General features: G+C 39.0%; 1 protein-coding gene across 2 annotated transcripts in view; it reads left to right on the forward strand.

Annotated features, from left to right (window-relative positions):
* SND1 (staphylococcal nuclease and tudor domain containing 1) overlaps positions 1-21,007 on the forward strand; it is a 479,575-nt gene that overhangs the window by 230,725 nt on the left and 227,843 nt on the right. For both annotated transcript variants that reach the window (XM_075208519.1, XM_075208518.1), the window contains exon 15: positions 665-806. In XM_075208519.1, coding sequence (XP_075064620.1) covers positions 665-806 — 142 coding nt within the window. The remainder of the gene's footprint in view (positions 1-664; positions 807-21,007) is intronic.

A 21,007-nucleotide genomic window follows, 5' to 3' on the forward strand; every position in this document is an offset into this window, starting at 1 on the left:
TCCTTTAAATAAGGTATGCAAACAGAAGCACGATGCTAGACAAAAACAAGACAGACTGGATTGTTAAATTTTCATTTGCCAATGTGCATCAATGTTTAATGACTGGCTTGTCTGGCAGGAGCAATGTAATGAAGTATTAATTTAAGAGATTTATTGTCTCAAAAGTGGCTCCCATAGTAGGCTGAAACTTTTGAAAACACATGAGCAACAAGAGCATATCCTGCATTTGAATTAGGCAATTGTCTTATAAGCTTTTCTAACAAGTGAAACATTGGTTTTCTTCCTCAGTCATCCTCATGTTCTGGAGATGTCTTATTGGGACACACTGTTTGTGGTTCAGGGCAGGTGGTAAATATTTTATTGACCTGCTTACCTTGGACGAAAACTATTTTGTACTTACATTTAGGATGATAAATATACATCTCCAACAAGATGAGCAATTGAGAAGTGTTAATATCTTCAATTTACTTTTGAGTGCAGCATGGATTTAAATCTCCATATTTAGATGCTTCAACCAAGTGCAGGTGGCAGTGTAACACAAACTGATAATTGGTTATAGACTAATATTGTCAATGTCCTTAGCTGCTTTTTTAGTAAATATTTGCATTTCCCAGCTTTTAAGTATTTACTGTACTTTATTCATAATATTTGTTTTTATTTTTAGGATACCCAGAAAGCAAAACAGTTCCTTCCCTTCCTGCAGAGGGCCGGGCGCTCTGAAGCCATTGTAGAGTATGTGTTCAGTGGGTCCCGACTTAAGCTTTATATGCCAAAGGAAACCTGCCTCATCACATTTCTCCTGGCCGGTAAGTGAGGATTACAGGGGGTCACATGGAACACTGTATACATCTGTTAAATCTAAATGTGGAACTTCAAGCAAAAAAGTAATCAGATTTTCTTGATGAACATAATTAGATTGAAGTTTAAAGATCATTTAATTTGAAAAAAATCTGAAATGCTGCTAGTGTGGTTAATGGAGATGTCTCCATGCAGGCTTTCACAGTACTATGACTAATAGATCCAGCTAGACTGGGCTTTATGGTGGCTGTAAGTCCTTAGATTTAGATTACACTGAATGTTGTCAATAGATTCATGGACTCTTCTTCCCATTAAAGCCGAAATATCTGTGAAAATGTGTGGTGCTTGATGTAAAAATGCAATATGTCATTAAGGGATTAAAAATATATTGAGATATTAGACTGCACTTCTAGGAAATCTTTGGCATTTTTAGTGAGACATAATAAACTATTCATGTTGATAGCTGTACTGGCAATATAACATTTGATTATTTTTGCATGAGTAAACTATTAGCGCTTGCTCAGCTGGTCTATTAAATTAGACTTTCCAATTAGGGTTGAAAATTACACTGCCCAGGACTCTGATCATGGTTTGGCCAGGTTTGTAAGATGCTATATAGGGGGGAATGTGTGAATGGGAGGCACAATCGCCAGCTGTAGTCCTAGATTGCCTCTTCTGATTTGTCCTTCGGCTCTCGCGCACACTCTGCAGCTATTTTAAAGGGATAAAATTACAGTTAGGGTTTTGAGTTTGCAGGCAAAGGCCTATAACTAAATCTATACAGAAGTGGAAGTTGCTCAATCGATTTATAGGTTCATAGCAGGTGCTTAAAAGTGTGGCGCTATTCTGAATGGAACAAACACGGGGAAAAATCCCCAGCACACTGCTATAGCCAGCAAAGGAGCTGCCATTTCTACTTCTAAATAAAAATGCAGAAATCTCTATTGCGCACATTTGTAAATGTATGGAAACCCACCCGCCACTTCATGGCGCTTCTGCTAATAGGGTGGCCCTAACTCTAAACAGTGAGAGTTCCTATATTGTGCAATACATATAACTAAAGCTGGTAATCAAAGCAATCTCAGACTCAAACAGCCAATGGCAATTTTACCCAGGGGTTCTTTTATCTTACTTGTATCCATAATCTGTTGCAGACAATGTTTTGGTTTGATTCGATGGTTCAAAACAACTTTTTGGAATTGTCCAAAAACTGTTAAACAACACTGTTACAGGTAGTTAGTGTTGGGGAAATGAATCCTTGTCTTTGACAGATTCCAGCTCATTAAAAGTGACCTATGGAATAACTTCTCCACTATTGTAGATTAGAACACATTTGTCACAGAAGAGTTCTGTGATCATATATACAATAAGGGGATATATTTTATAGTTAAATAAGGAAATCAGAAATCACAGCATTGTTCCACAAAATACATATATTGCTACTACTTTTTTTTCTAGCTCTATTTATTGGTTTAGGAATCCACTGATCATTTGCTGTGACTGCTATATATAATATGATTGTATTTCTTTTATAGCCGTGTGAGCTGTCAGTATACCTCTTTATCTGCTCTCTGCTCTTTATATCAACAGCTGGAGAGATGCAGTAATTTAGTAATTCTGTGTATCCTGCACATTCATGTACTAAGGTGCAGAGTTAAATGTCATTAAGATGGCCACCACTGACGTTACCTGCTGTGCTGTAATCTCTGTTGAAAGCCAAGCAGTGCCAATGCAGATATTTTATCACAGTGGGTATTTGCGCTGTTGAAGCAAAGTGTGATTGAAATGGTTGGTTTTAAATGTTTAATTTTGGGTATTAAAATTAGTTAACTGAAATACAGGTTTATGTTGGTGCACTAATGGGACCATAATTTTCACAAAACTTGTTTGGCTTTGCACTGCTAGAGTGTTATGGGAAGGTCAGGTTTCGCCTCTTATTTTGGAACATCAATATTTTTGAGAGGTCGTTGGGAAGACCATTTACTTTGATCACCTATAAAAAGATTGCTGGTTTGAAAAAGTGGAGATGTTGCCTATAGCAACCAATCAGATTCTAGTTATTTATTTAGTACATTCTACAAAATGACAGCTAGAATCTAAATGGTTGCTATAGGCAACATCTCCACTATTTCAAACCTGCAGTTTACTGAATAGAAACCGGAGAATGCTTTTAAATTCATGTTCAGAAATTGTGGTGAGTCATTTTTTACGACTGGGTAGCTTTTAAGTACATCCTTCAACACTCCCGGGTGAATAAAAATTAAAATTGGTTTCATTCCAATGAGGTCCTTCCAAACATTGCATGTGGTATCATTAGAGTGACCTGTCGCCAGCACATTGCCATTGGAAAGGGGAAGCATGCCCTTTTATTATTTTTTTTCTTCTTCTTGTAGGTAAAATAATGAAATTGAAAAAAAAAAATCATGTTTGGGAATCACCCTCCCTAGCAACTGCACAGTCTTTGGTGGCTATTGGTGGCATACATCTCTCAAACTGTGATGAGCCTGTAGTGCCTTCTCTCACCATACAATACAATTGATACCACCCACCTGACTGTGAGACCTGTGCCAAGTGACTGACTAATCATTTAATAAGTGAATGCTGTTATGCATCATTCCTACTTTGGCATTTTCCTCAGGATTTTACGTTTATGAAACCTTTTATCTGTATCTCAAACTGATGCTTATAGTTTGTGAGATGTACACAAATGGATGGTCTAGAAGAATACCTTCATGTGAATTATGCTTGGCCTACATATCAAAAATCTTGTTTGCCACACTCTATTCCCAATCCTATGGCACTGAAAAGGTTAAGGGGGCATTCTATCTTCAGCTGACTTGCGTTTATTTGCTTGTTGTGCATTCCTTCAACTTTTACTAAGTACATTGATTTTTTTTTGATTTTTTTTTTAAACTTTGTGGCTTTCAACTTTGTGTGTGTATATGCTTGGGCAGTTTTGTTGCCTTGTGATACAATGCTGCTTGGCTGTGCACTCTGCCCTACAGTCATTTGATATTTGTGAACCTTAATTTTATATTGACTGCAGTTATGGTGATAAACCAATATTCTTTTGAAGCTTTTTAGCACTAAAATGTCCAGTAAGGAAGTGGTGTCCAGTGATAGAAATGTTAACTCAATGCTTCCTGTCATAAGTAAAATGTGTTTGGCTAAATGTAAACTGTTAGACTTTCTTAGCCTGAGTCGGTTTGTGAGGGACGAATTGTTCCTTGCTGTGTTTTTATGTGCATTTAATATTTCCCAACCAGCCATGACCAGTGGACCTGTTGCTCTTGTTTCCCTCTTGCTGGCAGTGTAATCAGCTTGGCTTTACTTTCAGGATCACAAACCACCAGCCAGTCCTCTGTCTCTCAGTGTTTCCAAAAATAGATGTCGTTTTGATTGTGCTCAGTTGTTGCGCTTTTGTGGTGCAGCTTTGTAATTTGCAGGTGTTAATGTATGTGGAGGCTTAGTAGATGGCTAAAAGATCTCCATAAACTGCAATAGGAACTTGCAGAAATAAAGAGTAGTTTATCTTGGATTTAAGAGAAAAAAAATGTATCTAGAACAATTCTAGCCTATATATCCAGAAGTTGGGCATTTGATTTATATATTTACCATTTTATTTATATATCCCCCTTTGAAAGGTGTGGTGTCACATGTCATTCATTTTTACACCTAATGTTAGTCCTGTTAAGAAACTGCCAGTGACACTGCATGTGAAACCATCGCCACACTCCATTGGCCTTGAGTGAACACTAGTAAAGGGTGCGTGCAGTTTCTGAATATGTCCCTTCCCCATACCAGTTTGCTTGCCTTTACTGCCATTAAAATGTTAGTGAAATCTGACTTTATTTTTTATTTAGTAGTGTCGGCTGTTAATTTCTGAAGACTGTTACAATGTACCTTCCCTAGTTACATCTGAACATTTGTCATCTACACACTATCTAGAAGAGTTTACCTAACAGTGCTTTGACAGTGGACATTCTCTCTACAGGGACAGGGATGTATCTGAATACAGGTCTGCCTGCACAGCTGTGTTATCTGCATTTGGTCTAAATTCCATAGCGTCAACTCCTTTTTGCACTGCAAAATGAAGCCCAGAGTGTTTGTGACACAGTTTCTTTAGGCCAATTTGTGATTGGTATTTTAGAGCAGTTTCAGATTTATCTTTTTCAGTATTCATAGCATAACTCATTCTTAAGCAGACTCCGATCCAGCAGTTAAAGGGTTATTCTGCTTTTCATCAGGCAAATATGTAACAACTTATATTCTACAAGGGTCTGACTTTGATTTGGACATCAAGTATGCAACTTAATAAAGCTTTGCTCTAAGCTACTGTGGCGTAATACTGCTTCATTTGGTTGCTTCCGATGATCGTCACTGCTTTGCAGCCTTGGCACTGTCTGGTCCCACCCTCCTACTTCAGACTTCATTCTGCTGCCTCCTCTGCAACTGTCCGCTCTTTACAGGCAGGATTCACCCGTTAGCTGATTAAATCAGGCTCCAGACAGCTCAGTGATACAGTGGTGTTACCCCACAGCACTGCATTCTGAAAGATTGGAAAGCCAAAAAAAAATGTTGCTGGGTTTCACAGAACAAATTTTGGGTCTCGATGAGAGAAAATATTTGCTGGAGCTGTTTGTCCCAAGTACACGACAGTGGTGCAGTGTGTGGTGTTAATTTCTCTGCAGCTCACATTATTTACATTTGTTCGGAGCAAATTATAATTTTGCTCTGGCTGTTGACAATCTTTCTGTTTTTGGTTTGTTTTAATAAAGTTGCTGTTTAAAAACACTGAATTCCCTTTCTCCAAACAATGTGTAGGAAGAGGAAATGCTGCTTTATTATGCACCAGAAGTGTTACTGGTTTTATGATTGCTCTGACCATTTTGGTAGTGTGTTCTGTGCATGAATATATTCATCTAGCAACACAGCACATCCTTGCATGGACTTCATGCTGGGGTATTTGTGCTGTGTTTGGTGGTATAAATATAAGCTGGATGTTTTACGCTTTCTGTCCAGGAGAGGGGCTCTGCTGCTGTGGAGCACAATCAAATGCCTCTATTTAAATCTGTTTATTTTGCCAGCAGAGGGAGATCTGCCTGAGTGTTCTTTAAGAGGAGTTGTCCTACAGACAAAACTCGAAACAATTGCTCTGGTGTCATATTTTACACTGTTGCTATTGCAGTATCAATTACTGAAATTGCTACCAGCCACAATGGATGTGCTTACTCAGTGATGTTTAGGTTGAACTAACAAGCAAGTATATATATTTTTTTATGATTATAGATTATACACCTCCATTATATAACTTATTGTGGTAACAGGACAAATACATGGTAGTGAAATATTGCTTCATGTTGAGGATATTTTTGTTTCCTTCATGGACCATTTTGATTAGAATGAGAGGTTGGGACAAAAACACAACCAAAAGCATCTACATGTCCATTATCCCTTTGCAGGTTGTTAGAGAGGAGGCGAGTAAGGTGTGTGAGAGGCAGGCTTATGTAGTTCTGTATTGGTTAATTAATACATACAAGGATATTGAATTGGGTCAGTTATTTGTAGTAAACCTACAGATCTGTCCTTGGATTACAGAAATGTTTCTGGCATTTTACTGGCAGAATAAAGGATACTTTATCTTGGACCATTACAATCAAAAGAGGCATAACAAACACCGGGTTTTTGGCGTGAAATGAACGGATTTTCCAGATGCATTAAATGTGTTGCTGAGACCTGGCTTTTTATGTTTGTAGGGTTATTGAGGACCTCTAAAAGTTGCCTGTAGGCGTTTTATGTAGAGCTTGAAGAATAAGTACAGATGATGTATGAAAATTTCTCTGTAAGATGACACTAAATGACAAAAGTGGAGATGCTGAGTTCCCCTGCAGAAGTAAACAATATGCCCATTCATCCTGCTTTTGTGTGTCCTGCGGTGCGCAGCCAGTGTTGCATAATGCTGCTGTTGTAGATTAATGTGCACCTGTTACCATAAATGATGAGAACCTGTTATCTTGCGTATATATATCCCCGTAATATAATTTTTTAGTGTTATGTTGTCTGCTTAAGATTCCAATATCTTTTCTAATGCTAATAGCATCTATGTATATAGGAGAGAATCTGCGAGGTACTAATACTTTAGGGATTCACAAACTTGCAAGTGTATTGAGCCAAATAATAAACATACTGGTGAGACAAAAACCCTCTTTCATTTAAAATTTGCACCGAATGTTATGTCGGTGGCAAGATAGCTAGCGCTATCAGTAGCTGAACTAACTTTTTTGGGAAATCCGTATTTTGACAAACCTGAATCTTGCTATACAAGCCTTATACGTTGCGTCTGCACTTATTACAGCTCTTAATATAGTGATATTGTGAAATACAAATGTACTGTTTTAAAGGACTGAAGCTGTGTGGATTTTTACATAACAATTCCGTTTTCCTACTAGAGTGTTATGATTAGATTCTGATGGAATAGCGAAATTTTTTTCGTTTCATTTTACACTTTCATATAAGAATACAAACTTTAGCACACTCACTGAAGCAAAGACAAATAGTGGTGCAATGAATAGCGACGACTTTATTGCAGACAATTTGGCGTCAGGGCTTGATGAAGTGCATTTTTGTTTTATACCAGCCCGATTTGGAGACTAAAAAAAAAATAAAAAATATGGTTGAAGTTTCTGTTAACTGTTAAATATTTTCCTTTTTGTACGCATACTTTTAAGAAGAACATGAAGTGCACTTATTGTGCTTGCTGAAATTGAGTGTGATTGACTTGCAACATCTGTCATTGGAGGATACCCCTTCCTCTATTAGATGGCTCGAACACTAAATATGTGTAATATATATATTCTATATAGGTCATGTTTTCTGCCTCCTCCCCAATGTTTTATTTTCATCTTCAAAGCTCCATTATATACTATATCCCAGCTTGCTTTGAATCTGTATTGGACCCCATAAGCCCCATTATTGCATTCAGCCCTTTCTCTTTTCCTCCTCCTGTGTATAACACATTTCTGCTGTATTGGCACCCAGCTGCCAGCTAGATTGTTGTTGTGTGTGTTTCTTTTTTTGCTATGCAGCTATTTACTCATTTCTGCATGCTCATAGCTTCCCTCTGGGCACAGGGGATGGATGGAGGAGAAGGGACTTGGTGATTTGTTCAATCAGCTGCCGAGTGAGTTTACTCCAGTGGGAGGGAGGCCTATTAACCCTGGCGTGTCACTAGATATATGCATGTCTAAAGAAAAACTTAATTTACAAGCCTTGAACTGTCACAGTCAACACTGTGTACATTGTGTCTCTATGCTCTAATGTATATAATAGCAGACTGTTCTATAGCAGTATATTGGATTACTAAGTTTCTTTTGTGGCTTATATAATGGGACAGCTAAAGGTAGGATAATCTTCACAACCAGAAAATCAACATGACTCCAAAGTGAAAAATTCAGGTTAACGAACAGTATATTTTGCCCACCATGCATTGGATAGAACTGGATACCAATCTTTGGAAAGTAAACCCTAAACCTAAGCATAGATATTTTCTATATATAGATATAGATAGAAGATTCATAGGTCCTCTCTTTTTAGTATGAACTAAATGGAAAATGGCACTATATAACTGCAAGCATCTTACAATCAAATCAATGGGGACATTTCATCATGTAGTGTATATACTGTTACCTACAAACACTTCACTGGTTAGGCTAGTGCTTATTCTGTATCTACAGCAAAAAGGATACTTATAGTCTGCTTGGTTTGATCATACTAGAAGCGGCCTGGAAGAGTGTGAGTGTGTGTGTATATGTAATTTATGTTTGGGTGGTGGTTAGCAAGAATTAGAATGTTGTCTTGTTTACTAATACATGGATGAGAAGGGTATTGCAAGAAAAAGGGGTGAAGTAAACTCACAACTTGTTAATGGTTAAAGACTGAGATATTCGGGAGTCAACCAATCACAGCCCTTTATTACTAATGAGCCCCAAATGATCCCTTTCTCTCCTCTTTTCTTCATTTCCCTCCTCCTCTTTTCTTCCTTTCCCTCTTCTCTTTTCTTCCTTTCCCTGTTCTCTTCTCTTTTCTTCCTTTCCCTCTTCTCTCCTCTTTTCTTCCTTTCCCTCTTCTCTCCTCTTTTCTTCCTTTCCCTCTTCTCTCCTCTTTTCTTCATTTCCCTCTCCTCTTTTCTTCCTTTCCCTCTTCTCTTTTCTTCCTTTCCCTCTTCTCTTCTCTTTTCTTCCTTTCCCTCTTCTCTTCTCTTTTCTTCCTTTCCCTCTTCTCTTCTCTTTTCTTCCTTTCCCTCTTCTCTTCTCTTTTCTTCCTTTCCCTCTTCTCTTCTCTTTTCTTCCTTTCCCTCTTCTCTTCTCTTTTCTTCCTTTCCCTCTTCTCTTCTCTTTTCTTCCTTTCCCTCTTCTCTTCTCTTTTCTTCCTTTCCCTCTTCTCTTCTCTTTTCTTCCTTTCCCTCTTCTCTTCTCTTTTCTTCCTTTCCCTCTTCTCTTCTCTTTTCTTCCTTTCCCTCTTCTCTTCTCTTTTCTTCCTTTCCCTCTTCTCTTCTCTTTTCTTCCTTTCCCTCTTCTCTTCTCTTTTCTTCCTTTCCCTCTTCTCTTCTCTTTTCTTCCTTTCCCTCTTCTCTTCTCTTTTCTTCCTTTCCCTCTTCTCTTCTCTTTTCTTCCTTTCCCTCTTCTCTTTTCTTCCCTTCCTTTCCCTCTTCTCTTTTCTTCCCTTTTCTTCTCTTCTCTTTTCTTCCTTTCCCTCTTCCCTTCTCTTTTTTTCTTCCCTTCTCTTTTTTTTCTTCCCTTCTCTTTTTTTCTTCCCTTCTCTTTTTTTTCTTCCCTTCTCTTTTTTTTCTTCCCTTCTCTTTTTTTCTTCCCTTCTCTTTTTTTTCTTCCCTTCTCTTTTTTTTCTTCCCTTCTCTTTTTTTTCTTCCCTTCTCTTTTTTTCTTCCCTTCTCTTTTTTTCTTCCCTTCTCTTTTTTCTTCCCTTCTTCCCTTCTCTTTTCTTCCCTTCTTCCCTTCTCTTTTCTTCCCTTCTTCCCTTCTCTTTTCTTCCCTTCTTCCCTTCTCTTTTCTTCCCTTCTTCCCTTCTTCCCTTCTCTTTTCTTCCCTTCTTCCCTTCTCTTTTCTTCCCTTCTTCCCTTCTCTTTTCTTCCCTTCTCTTTTCTTCCCTTCTCTTCCCTTCTCTTTTCTTCCCTTCTTCCCTTCTCTTTTCTTCCCTTCTTCCCTTCTCTTTTCTTCCCTTCTTCCCTTCTCTTTTCTTCTCCCCAAACTGAGTGACCAAAACCTCAGTGTCAAGAGATGTAAGGGGTAAGTAATGCTTGTGCAACCACTTCCATCAGGTAGATAATTCAATTGCCATCTAACCCTTCTCAGCTCTCCTATTTCATCTGTCTAGGGATTTCCTCTCCTCTAGTTTTGTGTCCCTGCACTCTCCACAGCCTTTCTTATCTGCTGGACAAGCAGTCAGGCATGGGAGACATCAGAGCTGCTGGCTCTATTCCTTAGCAGCCAGGATAGGAGTCATTCCAGTACATGCTGGTGGACGCAACATTTTAAGACCTCCAGTTTGAGTCCATGTGGACTTGCAGGTAATAAATGCGATTTGTCCTGTCTGTAGAGATGAAGAGTTGTGGACACCATACCTAAACACAGCCAAGGCATCTAGTTAATCCCATCATGCCTAGACCACGGAGTCTGCTGTCACTTACCTGGGACTACTATCAATTGGTGGAAAGCAATTTGTTAGTAAATATACACCGATCAGGCACAACATTAAAACCACCTTCCTAATATTGTCTGTGTCCACCCCTCTTGTGCTGCCGAAACAGATCTCACTTATTGAGGCATGGACTCCACAAGACCTCTGAAGGTGTCCTGTGGTATCTGGCGCAAAGACTTTAGCAAATACTGTAAGTTGCGAGGTGCGGCCTCCGTGGCTCTGACTTGTTTATCATGCACATGCCATAGATGCTCGTTTGGTTTGAGATCTGGGGATTGTGGAGGCCACTGCAATCAGGGAATACTGTTGGCATGGAGGGTTGTACTTAGCTTGCAACAGTGTTTCGGTAGGTTGTATGTGTCAAAGTAACATCCACATGAATGCCAGGTTTCCCAGCAGAACATTGCCCAGAGCATCACACTACCTGTCTTCTTCCCATTGTGCATCCTGGTGACGTCTCTTCCCCAGGTAAATGACGCACCCAGCTGAAAACCTTAATTCATCAGACATGGCCATCTTCCATTGCTGCATGGTCCAGTTCTGGCACTCATGCCTATTGTAGGTACTTTCGGCAGTGGTCAGGGGTCACAACGGACACTCTGACCGGTCTGTGGCTACACAGCAAGCTGCAATGCACTGTGTGTTCTGACGACTTTCTATCATAACCAGCATTAAGTTTTTAAGCAGTGTCTGCTACATTATCTCTTCTGTGCAATTGGATCAGACTGGCTAGCCTTCACTCCCCATGTGCGTCAGTGAGCTTTGGCCATCTTTGGACCTATTTTGGTAGGTACTAACCACTGTATACTGGGAACACCCCACAAGCTGCTGTTTTGGAGATGCTCTGACCTTTATGAGATGCTCAGATCGTTCGATGTTCATTCAGTATCAACTTCAAGAACTGGACTGTTCACTTGCTGCATAATATATCCCATCCCTTGATTGGTGCCATTGTAATGAGATTGTCAGTGGTATTCACTTTACGTTGTAGTGGTTTTAATATTGTGGCTGATTGGTGTATATTTGTGTATTGTGAAGTAAGGGAGTAGTTTTTCTCTAAGAAAAAATAAATGGCACAATGTAAAAGTACATTTGAGATAGATATATATATATATATATATATATATATATATATATATATATATATATATATATATATATATATATATATATATATATATATATATATATATTAGGACATAAATGGTGGGATTGCATATTACCTTTGCAGAGAATTGTGGGATGATACAAGAACAGAATAATGTAGGTTTCACTGGGGATTGATTAGTCGTTCTATCAAGAAAAGAATCACCATCCTGTCATGTACTCACATGCTACATGTCCTGTAAAAGCAGCCTGCACTTTGCTGTGAAAATCATAATGATGTGCCAAAGAGGGACATTTAATCTGGTCAGGAGGGCCACTTGTGCATGAATTTTTTAGAATTGTTTTTGTAGGTTTCATATTTAGAAGTAATAAAAATGCAGATTCGCATGTGGTTTCCTCCATTTTTAAAGGTAAATGTTATGGCAGTCTCTGTTCTAACACTTGTCCCTTGTGTGCTTTATATTTTCTGCGTTATGCTAACATGTTCTTTCTTTTCTTTTGTTTTTTGTTTTTGTTTTTGTTTTTCCATCTGAATATGCTCAAAATGTAGGGTTTTTTTTTGTGTTCTGCTATCTAAATTGGTCACATAGGGGTTAATGTAGTCATCTGGTTCCAGCAGAGAGGGAAGCCACAGGAGTATGGACAGTAGTTGTGCCTGAAGCTCTGTGGATGCAGCATTCCGGTGCTCAGGGCTGGGCGCTCTCCATGTCCTGGCTGCTCACACATCGCATAACCTATCTGTCTTACTGGTAAATGGTTGTGAAATTCTGCAGTCTAAAGGGTTTGTGAGCGGTTGCTCAAATACATGAGAAGGTGGTCATTTATATAGCACAGTGGCAAATCTTTTGTCCTTGCCATAGAAAATGGCACAATTAGGATAGATCTATGTTTTAGATGAGAACTTTACACGGCTATGGCTATGGTGCTAATGAATCAGCCAGACGTTGGTGTGATTGTTTCCCTGTGTTTCCATCCTTAATTAAGCAATTATAAGGTCTGCTGATATTCACAAATTCCTTTTGCTTGCTATAATTGGATTGCATTTTTATGCAAATTCAGTGTAAGGGGCAATGTGAAATTTTTGGATCTCTGCGATGAGTCACGATCATTCAGCTTTACGCCACACGGAATTAGCCTCGTTACGAAAACATGATACAGAGCAATTAACCTATTGTAAAAGCTGCTGTAGAGGGTTTCCTTTTATGATAAATGAATATGGAATGACTACTGTCCCACAGAGGGTGTGTCTGAGAACAGCATTTCTAAGATGTTGTCTTTTTCTGTTTGTGATCATTGTCTTAGTATTTGTCAGTGCTGATCCATAGGAAGCTATATATGCTGCTATGTGTTTCTCCTTTTAATAAGGTGCTAAAATTAACTGAACTCATTCCTTTACACTTCCACATGAAGTATTACTTACTAATTATACTCCTATTGCAAAAAGGGTTAATGTATGTTAATATACTCTTTTAGAACTTTGAATCTGGAAGCAGACCTATGCTAATGCAGAAACATTTACTGCCAGCAGATGGCGATATTGTAAGTTCTGCAGAGGTTCCTTCTCAGTCGTCATCCTGGTAATTTTGCAGTAGTGCTCTCCAGCTTTTATAGTGTGTTCTTTTTGCCAGCCTCCAGTGTGACTCCTTTTATTAGTAATAAAATTTGAAGCAATATTTGCTTTTTAAATTAGTTGAAATTCAATTAGGGGATCCCAAGGAGTGTCGCTCAGCATAGCTAAAGTAGTCTTCCCTGTATAATTATAGTATGTTTCGTTATCTTGAATTTTATTGCTCAGAATCAGTGTTCATCCCTGTCCATGGGTATCTCCCCACCATAAGTGCATGGTTTCCTGAGCTTCACAGGATTGTATGGGAATCTGTTACTAATACTTGTACTCCTCCATAGATCAGATCTGGATAAGATGCCCTCAAGTGATTGAGAGCATTTGTTTTATGAGCTGTATCAAGTTCAGTAGTTTCATAAATCAAGTTGCACATGAACCTGAACGAAAGTGATTCTAAAATCCTGTTTCACTTTTATATTGTCCAGTCTTAAGATTCAAAGTAATTTGATCTGGCTAGTAGAGCTAAACACTGCACATATTACTTTTTGGGATTCTGATTGTATATTTAAAAGTTAAGTAATCATAAATGTTTTTTAACATTCACCACATGATCCAGCTGTCATTTTGGTGGTTAACAAGCTGACAGATAAAATAGAGATAATTGATTCTTATGAACAATGTTCACTGTTATCTATTAAATAGATTGTAAGCTTGCAAGTAGGGTCCTCTTCCCTCTCTGTAATGACCAGTACTGTTTAATTACTATGTTTGTTCCGAATTGTAAAGCACTACGGAATATGTTGGCTCTATATAAATGTCGATTGGTTTATGGACCGGGAACATTGATTTTTCTGATTAGTCTGAATATGTTTGATTTATTCAACAAAAGGATCAGTAGTTTTGATAGTTTTATTTTCAATTTGTGATCAGTGTTGGGGACATTTATAGAAACTGATTTCCTAGGGGAAGGCAGTGGTGCAACAAATCACACGTTGTCCTTAATTTTCAAAAAAAATTGCTTTTGAAAATTAAGGAAATAATGTCTGGTTATGTGAAATTCTCCCCTTTTCCTTTGCACCTGTTCTAATTAATGAGTAATGTGTGTGGTTTTTAGCCAAGGAATTGGACAATCATAAGACTGCCATATATTTGTATTCTACTTAGAATTGTTTATCTATAAACTTCATTATTTGAGGCATCACAGAATCTGCAGCGCTGTATAGTAGTCATTACACAAACTGAACATAATACAAATAAAGTAGTAAGAGATGAAACAAAAGCAGAAGACACAACTTAGAAAATAAAGGAACCTTTACAAGAGGACAAGAAGGTGAGAACAGAGGATAAAAGTTAGAGAGGGTCCTGCTCATTAGAGCGAACATTCTAGAAGGGTGAGAAAACAGACTATTGGTGTGGTCGGAAACCAGTGAAGCGTGAGGAGGAACTTGTCTTTGGCTTGTCATGCTTGCTTATCTGAACCATCCTAATACTGGCTTCAGGGCCCCACTTAGAGCCCAGACACAGGTTGCACACCTCCTTTTCTATTTCAGACTATGGCAGACCCTTAAAATGAATATAGGTTATGAAATGATAGTGACAGTTGTACAAGGCTCTTGTAAAGTCACAATAGGTTTGTACGCTCAGATCTTCCAAATAATAAAGCTGCAAGGCAGCAAATTGCTTAATTATAGCTCCACCTACATCTCAAGAAAATCAGGCAGGATCTGGGAGGGTGGCCTCCTACTCCTCTGGCTGTTCAGGAGAGCTCCCTGAACTTTGTGAGCTTCCTGGAGAGTCTGGTAGAAGAAGGTAAGTATGTATTTCAGCTTTTTAAAAAATGCACTGATAACCCAACTATAAATTAGTGGTGTCCTGGCGACCCTGTCATCCAGAGCTATTGGGCCTGCTACCTTATTTCACACACTAAATTAATTTTGAAAGTCACAGCACTAATAGTTTTCCTAGAATTAACACCGTATTTTTAGATTTGTAACTTTTTTTTTTTTTCTAGTCATTATGTAGCCTAAGAGGGTATCCAGTTATACATTTCATGACTAATTTACCTACTGCTAAATAAAACATAACTTGGTTTATTACTTGTAAATGCTCCCGAATGTGTCTCCTTTTGGGGGGGAAGGGGGAATCCATGTGCAATACCTGCATACATGTTACATGAGGGGAAGTCTCCATTCTCTCTGCAGTGTGTGCTTCTGATGATGATTGTCTGCAGATGTAAAATAGAGCGCGCTTTAATACCTGCTAATGGACAGCTCTGGGCTGCTCCGAACTTGCTAGATGTTATATTTAATCCCAGTTTCCATGGAAACCAACATCATTGCGTTCTCCCTAATCACAGGTTTGACTATATGGAAAAAAAAAAAGTCAAGTTAACAAAAAGAAATAGGCTTTCCTAAAATACAGGTCATTTTTACAAATAAGAGACTCCGATGGGGATGAGTTCTCTAGAAATTTTTGGAAGTGAGAGACACATGTGGATTGATTGTTACTGTACTGTTGTATATGGCAATAAGTGAATGGAATCAGATCTCATTAACCTGAATGATGGAAAAAGGAGTAATATAGTAATCATGTTCACTTAACTATAGGAAAGAAATATAATTTTGTGTATTCAATATTTGCCTACAGGACACCTGGAAGTTCTCATTTTAGTAACTCAAAAATGACCGTTTTGTGTAAAAATATTTTGTTACAAAGTGTAGTAAATTTTACAAATCGATTTTAATATATATCTGTTTATACACTTAGGAGCATATTCAACTAGGTTCCAGGATCACGTTAACGTGCCGGAATGGAGCGAGAAGGTTATCCGGGGCACCACAATAAGGCTGATTTTCCTTTTTGCACCCCATAGGGTTGCAAAGGAAAATCTGCATTATTGTGGTCAGTATTACCTTCGGTAATGCGCGTTACCGCGATCACAAACCTAATTGAATATGCCCCTTAGATGGAAAAAAGTGACTTCTGCATTAAGGTCTCCTACCTACTGGCATCTTTGTAAATGTGTTTTACAATGATTTGTAGTGCATGACAGGTCTGACACTAGAAAGCATTGTTTCCATACCCATTGGCTTTTAACATGCATTAGTGTTTCGGGAAACACTGCTTGGTCCATTTGTTTACCGTTTTACTATTAAGCATCAGGAAGCCTACATGGAGCTTTAAAAACTTGCTTACAAAAATACATTGTATGTGTGAATGTATATGTATTTAGAGATATGGTACTACTGGAAAAAGCAGACCTTAGCGAAACGCACGTCGGCGTCCTCGCTGTCTATTTACTTGATAGCTCTCACTTTGGCAGCTGCTATAATACCCCGATATACCCAGAGTCAGTTCGGTGGTATTCTTTAGGTAGATAGCAATTCACTCCCCGTATTACTTAGTAATTTCACTACTTTTCAGGCTAATAGGCTATACCTTCTTAACCACGAACCTCTGTACTGATTAGTAATACTATAGCCTAATTTAACAAAGGGGAGATGTTATCTTGATGTGGTTACCAACAATAGGAATATCTGATATAATAATTACCACAGCGCTACTATAATTCCTTACCAGCATAAGTCCTAATATTAAGAGATTACATATACAGATAGCGAGTATTTTAACCTATATTTCGCTTAATTTTAACCAATACTTAATAAAAGTTATATCTTACATTTACAATTTAATACGATCATCAGAAAGTGTCAGTGCACCTACAATATAACTTCTTTCTCTTTCTTCTTCTAAAACTACTGTTAAATATGCAAGTAAAAGCCCTAGTGTGTGTGAGCTCTTAAAGAAGTGATCCAAAAAAGTGCACAGGGGTTCAGAACTTTATCCCTAAACCCCACTCCTGAAACTAAAAGGTCCAACAGGTGGAGGGGGGACAAAGGTATTCAGGCACCCCTTTGGTGCTCTGCTGAGTCTTTACCAAGGGCACCGAATCTTTTGTTAGGACAGAACTACACTTTCACTTAACAAACAGGCTGAGATGCGAGGAAGGTCTTTTAAAAAGAATTCTGAAGCTTTTTGCATGAAATTTGTAAACTTACATATGTTTCCCTCTTAAAGAAGTGTTTCATTTTTACCCTGGTAAAATGAACCAAAAACAGAGATCAGGCCCATGCACTTCTAAATTGTTTAATCATTTGGAAGAGCCTCTTGCACACAGTCAGATCAGATGGTGTGACCAGTAAAAACGATAACTACGTACATGCAGAGGAAAGCACAAAAGATTTGTGGTTGGCTTGTTATACACGACAGAGAAGTCAACGATTGCTACGTCACAATGTATATTCCAAGCTGTAGACCTACCCTAAGCAGCTTCTTACCATTTGTAAAGAACATGGGTAAAACGTACTGAAATCTGTTGTACGTGCAGAGCAGCTTTTGTCTGCATTATTTTATATAATCATATTAAGCTTTGCTGTACAGAGAATATGTAATCATTCACATAAGTTCCTGCCGAAATGACGTTTGCAGTCTAAATGCCCTACCACAAACACACAAGGGGCTCCTTAAATGGTTTTGGACAGTGGGATGTAAACAGGGATCTGGAGGATACCTACGCAAACGAGGGGAGAACATACAAATTTCTAGACGGTAAGGCTTGGTCGAAATAGTCCATGACCCCAGTAATTCTAACCACTGCCACTTTGCTGTCTACGGTGAGAGGTGCAGTGACCTAGGGAACAGGACCTAGGTGTGAATGAGACCTAAAAGTCTACACTGCAATCCTGCTGGCATAAACATGTCTGTTTCAATTCTCCATGCTAGGAAATGAATTGATTCTCATTCCTTTGACACTGCAAGATATAAATATAGATATGTTTATATAAAATAATTGCATAGTATTCTATTAGCAGCAAGTGATGTGTACACTGCAGCACTATGCAGCTTTCCTGGCAGTGCTCACTGCGCTTACTTCATTGCGAGCCTAGCATATAATTGCCAATAAGTGCTGCCCTCTAAAATGATATAGTCACTTTGCTGTCAATTTAGAATCCAGCGGTTACATATGCCAACCTTTGACCCAGCCAAGTCCTACGGTGCTTCTGCTCCGACATTCATTTGCATTCAGTAGGCAAATGAAAATGTTCTTACTTTTTATTTATTATCTTTATCCCCTTAGCCAGAGAGAAAACACTGCTCTGGAATCTGACAATGTATGAACTCCACATCCGCTTGTGGTGGGAGTAACATTGCATTTTATACGTTTCAGCGCTCTCCCAAAAGAAAAAGTATAGTTAAGAGAATTGTGTAAGAGTATATTGATTTTTATATCCTGCTGGCACACTGCAAATTACAAAATGTGTGTATATTTATGAGGCAAAGAGACCTTTTGCTGGCAAAAATGGGTGTGTTTTTCCTACTCCCGGATTTGGGAGGGAGGAGGTTTTGTAGATAAAACATATATCCTTACTTTTTACACCTCCCCATCCGGAAGATGCTGGAGGGGAGATGAAGTGTGAGGAAGGAAGGGGCACAGTGATTGTGTAATTTTTGGCCCACATCAGCTGCCACTTACTGTGAATTGCGTTATGGAGGCTCCCGTTCTGTCCAGTTCACTAGGAAGTGGACAGGATGCAGGAGAATAGCTTGCTCTACTAGGAGCAGGCGCGGGATGGCAAATGCAGCCCGGGGGGGGGGCGCAGAGGCGGTCGCAACGTGTGTCATGTGATGCGGCCTACGCGCTGATGCGGCCGCATCGCATGTGATGCGGCCGTCTGTAATCAAGAAATATGGCATGTGCCAAAAAGGGGCTAACTGGCTAGTTAGTGCAGCAGATTAACCCCTGGTAGAGAGAAGGGACCAGACAAGATAGTACAATATCAGCACCTCTGGTGAATTAGAGGTACTACAGGATACATTCAAAGTAATAAGTCCAGAATAGTCCTCTTGGCAGCTCCTGTCTTTGAAGTAGCATGCCGAGGCAGCTGCAGTAGAAGAAAAGGCAGGTCCGTGCCAAAAAGGGGCTAGACTGACCGCCTCGGGGGGCCGATGCCCCCCTGCCCATCCCGCCCCTGACTAGGAGTCTGGGAAACCTACCCAGAATTCAATTTCGGGAGAGTGGGCAAGTAGGTATATATCCAGCCTATGTTCTATCCAAAATGTGACCTTTTTCTTGCCATTCTAACAATGGAATGGGAAGTCAAGCTTCTAGTTCCACATGTGTTCTGGGCCAGTGTACGTCATCAGTTGAACATAACTGGCCTACAGAGCGATTACTAACCCTTAAACTGCGTACACACTTTTAAAAATTATTTCGGAAACAATTTCTGTAACAAAATTTACCAAAGACAGAAAGTCCAGATGATCATGCAGATTCATATGTACACACCTATGTGATTTACCTTCAGATCTGTGATTTTTATCTCCTAGCAATCTGCTGAAAAGATTGGCACTCTACGCTCTACAGACATCTTATGCTGCTGGTCGTGAGTGCCCGACAATGTTCCATGGTTGATAATGATTTTTAGGAAGTTTATAAACTGATCAAATGATATGATGTACCTTGGTACAATAAAATATAATCGTGGGAGCATACACACTCTTGCAGTATCTGACCAAATGGTTGTTAATCGTGTGGTCTGCACGATAATTGCATTAGGCTAGGTAGACCCTGGAAGATACGACCGTTCAATCAGATATTTCATTACTGTATATTCTTGATTAAGGACAGTCGTTCCAAAGTGCCGATTGTCATTTCATTTGATTGCTCGTACTGTTCTCATTTCAATCATGTAGTGTGTATGCACTCATGTTCACGATCTACATAGAGTTTACAGTCATGTTCATTGCTGACAATGGCTGACGAGCATGTCCTGGTGTAGAGTGCCTTAGATGGAATAATTTGTTTTGACATGAGTCACAGATGCTAACGAAACTTGTTATGACATGTGGATAGCTAGTGTTCTCCCCAGCATCTATTTCCTGTATGCTCCACCCATCTGTTTTTACTTGCCACCCGGCTCTAGGAGCCGAACAGAGGGCTATTATAATACAATAAACCATTGTTTCTCCTAGAACAGGCACCATGTGAGCACTACAGCCAGCAGTGTGTAGTAGACCACTGACCACCAGTCTGACCAGTCCTGGCAGGTGTGGGCAATAACCTGCAACATTATTCAATATTTTTAATGTTCCCCTGCTGGCAACATTTTTTTGGAGAGAACACTGAGCTATATATTAAGGCGGTTTTAATCAGTGTGACATGAATACTGTGCAGTCATTCTCTAAACTTAGAGGACCAGATGAAGAGCACAGATCTGAAGGTAAATCGTGTGTAGTGTGTACGCTTGAATCACCCGAGCGATCAGACCTTCAGTCGTAGGTACAATCGTTGCAGATAACACTTTGGTCGGAAAATTCTTCAGTCTGTACCTAGCCTTAGTGTGTACCCAGTTTTACTGCTCTCTATTTTTATCGCCATGACAGGTGAGTATCTTGCAGCTTCCAAGGCAAAAAAAAGTTAATGGAAACATTATAGCATGAAGTTTTTTGTTTTTTTTTGTATTTCAACTATAAGCAGAGAGAAAAAAAAATGCTTATGGTGATAAATATGCATAGTGCAGTCTGCCTTTCACTAGAATTGTACCCAATAGTCACTGGTTACTTATGTGTGTTTAGTGATCCCTTAGTACAAAATGAGTGGAACACAAGGGTTAATATTGGATTGATACTATTCCTAAGCGAGGATGAAGTAGATATGATCATATTGTGTGCACAGACATTCCATGGCTCTGTATCTCATATTATCGATGGAATAATGTGGATGAAATGCCCTCCATGTAAACATGTGATCATGCAGACCTAGAA

The sequence above is a fragment of the Mixophyes fleayi genome, chromosome 4 (assembly GCF_038048845.1).
Source record: "Mixophyes fleayi isolate aMixFle1 chromosome 4, aMixFle1.hap1, whole genome shotgun sequence".
Taxonomy (NCBI): domain Eukaryota; kingdom Metazoa; phylum Chordata; class Amphibia; order Anura; family Limnodynastidae; genus Mixophyes; species Mixophyes fleayi.